This window comes from Numida meleagris, unplaced genomic scaffold, assembly GCF_002078875.1.
Source record: "Numida meleagris isolate 19003 breed g44 Domestic line unplaced genomic scaffold, NumMel1.0 unplaced_Scaffold640, whole genome shotgun sequence".
NCBI lineage: Eukaryota > Metazoa > Chordata > Aves > Galliformes > Numididae > Numida > Numida meleagris.
This window is the reverse complement of record NW_018364855.1, coordinates 3,911-6,323: the sequence shown is the minus strand read 5'-3', so window position 1 is coordinate 6,323 and position 2,413 is coordinate 3,911. Positions and strand designations below refer to the sequence as shown.

The 2,413-nt window shown below is 65.5% G+C and overlaps 1 protein-coding gene across 1 annotated transcript in view; it reads left to right on the top strand.

The window, feature by feature from the left end:
• LOC110391924 (Niemann-Pick C1-like protein 1) overlaps positions 1 to 2,413 on the top strand; it is a gene marked incomplete at both ends in the record, with an annotated part of 15,183 nt that overhangs the window by 8,864 nt on the left and 3,906 nt on the right. Inside the window, 4 exons of the mRNA XM_021383883.1 lie at positions 130 to 267; positions 728 to 817; positions 2,007 to 2,197; positions 2,283 to 2,410. Of these exons, the coding sequence (XP_021239558.1) occupies positions 130 to 267; positions 728 to 817; positions 2,007 to 2,197; positions 2,283 to 2,410 (547 nt within the window). The remainder of the gene's footprint in view (positions 1 to 129; positions 268 to 727; positions 818 to 2,006; positions 2,198 to 2,282; positions 2,411 to 2,413) is intronic.

Here is a 2,413-nt window from a genome sequence, read left to right as displayed (position 1 = left end):
GGGGCACCCAGTATGGGATATGGGGTGCCCAGTGCTCAGCGTAGGGTATGGGGCGCCCAGCACGGGCTATGGGGCACCCAGCACGGGCTATGGGTGCCATGATGTGGGGTCCCATCCCGCTCGCCCTAGGCCGGCCGCTACGACTGCTGCTGCTGCTGCGGGACGGGGCAGCGGGGCCACGCGGGACCGGGGCTGCGGCTGCTGCGCCCCTTCCTGCGCCGCTTCTACACCCCCGTCCTCCTGCACCGCTGCATCCGGCCCCTCGTGGTGAGCGGGGCTGGGGGTTTGGGGGCCTGGAGCCGGGGGATGTGGGGCTGTGGGGTGCGTGGATATGGGGTGGACGGTTGTGGCGTGTCTGGGTATGGGGCGTGCGGCCATGGGGTGTGTGGATATGGGGCTTGTGGACGTGGGGTGTGTGGATGTGGGGTGCGTGGCCACGGGGTGTATGGTTGTGGGGTATCGTGGGGTATATGGACATGGGGTGTGTGGCTACGGGGTGTCTGGATATGGGGCTCGTGGATATGGGGTGGGTGGATATGGGGTTCATGGCCATGGGGGGGTATGGTTACGGAGTACGTGGATAATGGGGTGTATGTCACGGGGTATATGGACACGGGGTGCGTGGTTGTGGGGCGTGTGGTTGTGGGGCACATGGCTATGGGGTGTGTGGTTATGGGGCACGTGGCTATGGGTCCGTGGCCATGGGGCACTGCCGCTGCTCCCCCAGGTGCTGCTGTTCCTCTTCTTCTCCTTCGCGGGGCTGTACCTGATGCTGCAGGTGGAGGTGGGGCTGGACCAGGAGCTCGCGATGCCCACGGTGCGGGGACGGGGACACGCGGGGACGGGGGCACGTTGGGATGGCACGTCCTCACCTGGGGGTCCCCGCTGTGGGTCCCATAGGGACCTGCGACCCTGTACCCCCATCTGGGGATGCCTGGGGACACCGTGTCCCCATTTGGGGGCAATTAGGGTCACCATGTTCTCATTTGGGGTCATCGTACCTCCGTCTGGGGACACCTGGGGCCACCATCCCCTGATCTGAGGACACCATTCCCAGACTTGGGGTCCCCATGCCCTCATTTGGGGCCACCGTCCCCCCATCTGGGGACACTCGGGTTCACCATGCCCCCATTTGGGGTACCTATATCCGCATTTGGGGGCATTTGGGGTCACTATGCCCCCAACTTAGGACACCCTCCCCCCATTTGGGGTCATTGTATCTGCATTTGGGGGCATTTGGGGTCACCATGCCCCAACTTGAGGACACCATCCCCCCATTTGGGGTCACTGTATCCCCCTCTGGGGCTACCTGGGGCCACCATTCCCCCATGTGGGGGAAATTGGGGTCCCCATCCCCCAACTTGGGGCCACCATGCCCTCATTAGGGGACACTTGGGGCCACCATGCCCCCGCTTGAGGACACCATCCCCCCACTTGGGGTCTCCATGCCCCCATTTGAGGACACCATCCCCCCACTTGGGGTCCCCATGCTCTCATTTGGGAACACTTGGGGTCTCCGTGCCCCTGTCTGGGGACAACTGGGGTCACCCTCCCCCCATGTGGGGTCACTATATCCACATTTGGGGGCATCTGGGGACACCATCCCCCCCATTTGGGGACACTTGGGGCCACCATCCCCCCACTCAGGGTCTCCATGCCCCCGTCTGGAGCTGCCCTCCCATCTAGGGGCATTTGGGGTCCCCATCCCCCAACTTGAGGACACCATCCCCCCATTTGGGGTCACTGTATCCCCATTTGGGGCTACTTGGGGCCACCATCCCCCCATGTGGGAGGCAACTGGGGTCCCGGTCCCCCCGAATGGGGACACTTGGGGCCGCCATGCCCCCACTTGAGGACACCATGCCCCCACTTGGTGTCCCCATGCCCTCATTTGGGGACACTTGGGGTCTCCGTGCCCCCATTTGAGGACACCATCCCCCAGTTTGGGGTCCCCTGGGGTCCCGTCCCCCCGCACGCTCCTGACGCCGTGCGGTGCCGTCCCGCAGGACTCGTACATGCTGCCGTTCTTCTCGGACATGGTGCGCTTCCTGCAGGTGGGCGTCCCCACCTACTTCGTCACCACCGGGGGCTACAACTTCTCCAGCCCCGAGGGCACCAACGGGATCTGCTCCAGCGCCGGCTGCGACAACGACTCGCTGACGCAGACCATCCAGCGCGCCACGCAGTTCCCCAACGTGTGAGCGCGCCGTGGGGCTGAGGGACGCGTCGCCCCATAGCTGGCCCCACGCCGACCCCCGCCCCGGTCCCGCTCTCCACCCCAGGTCCTACCTGGCCATCCCCGCCACCTCCTGGGTGGACGATTTCCTGGATTGGCTCAACCCCACCGGGCGCTGCTGCCGCATCCACCGCTATGGGGAGCTCAGCGGGCAGTTCTGCCCCTCCACCAGCAGTG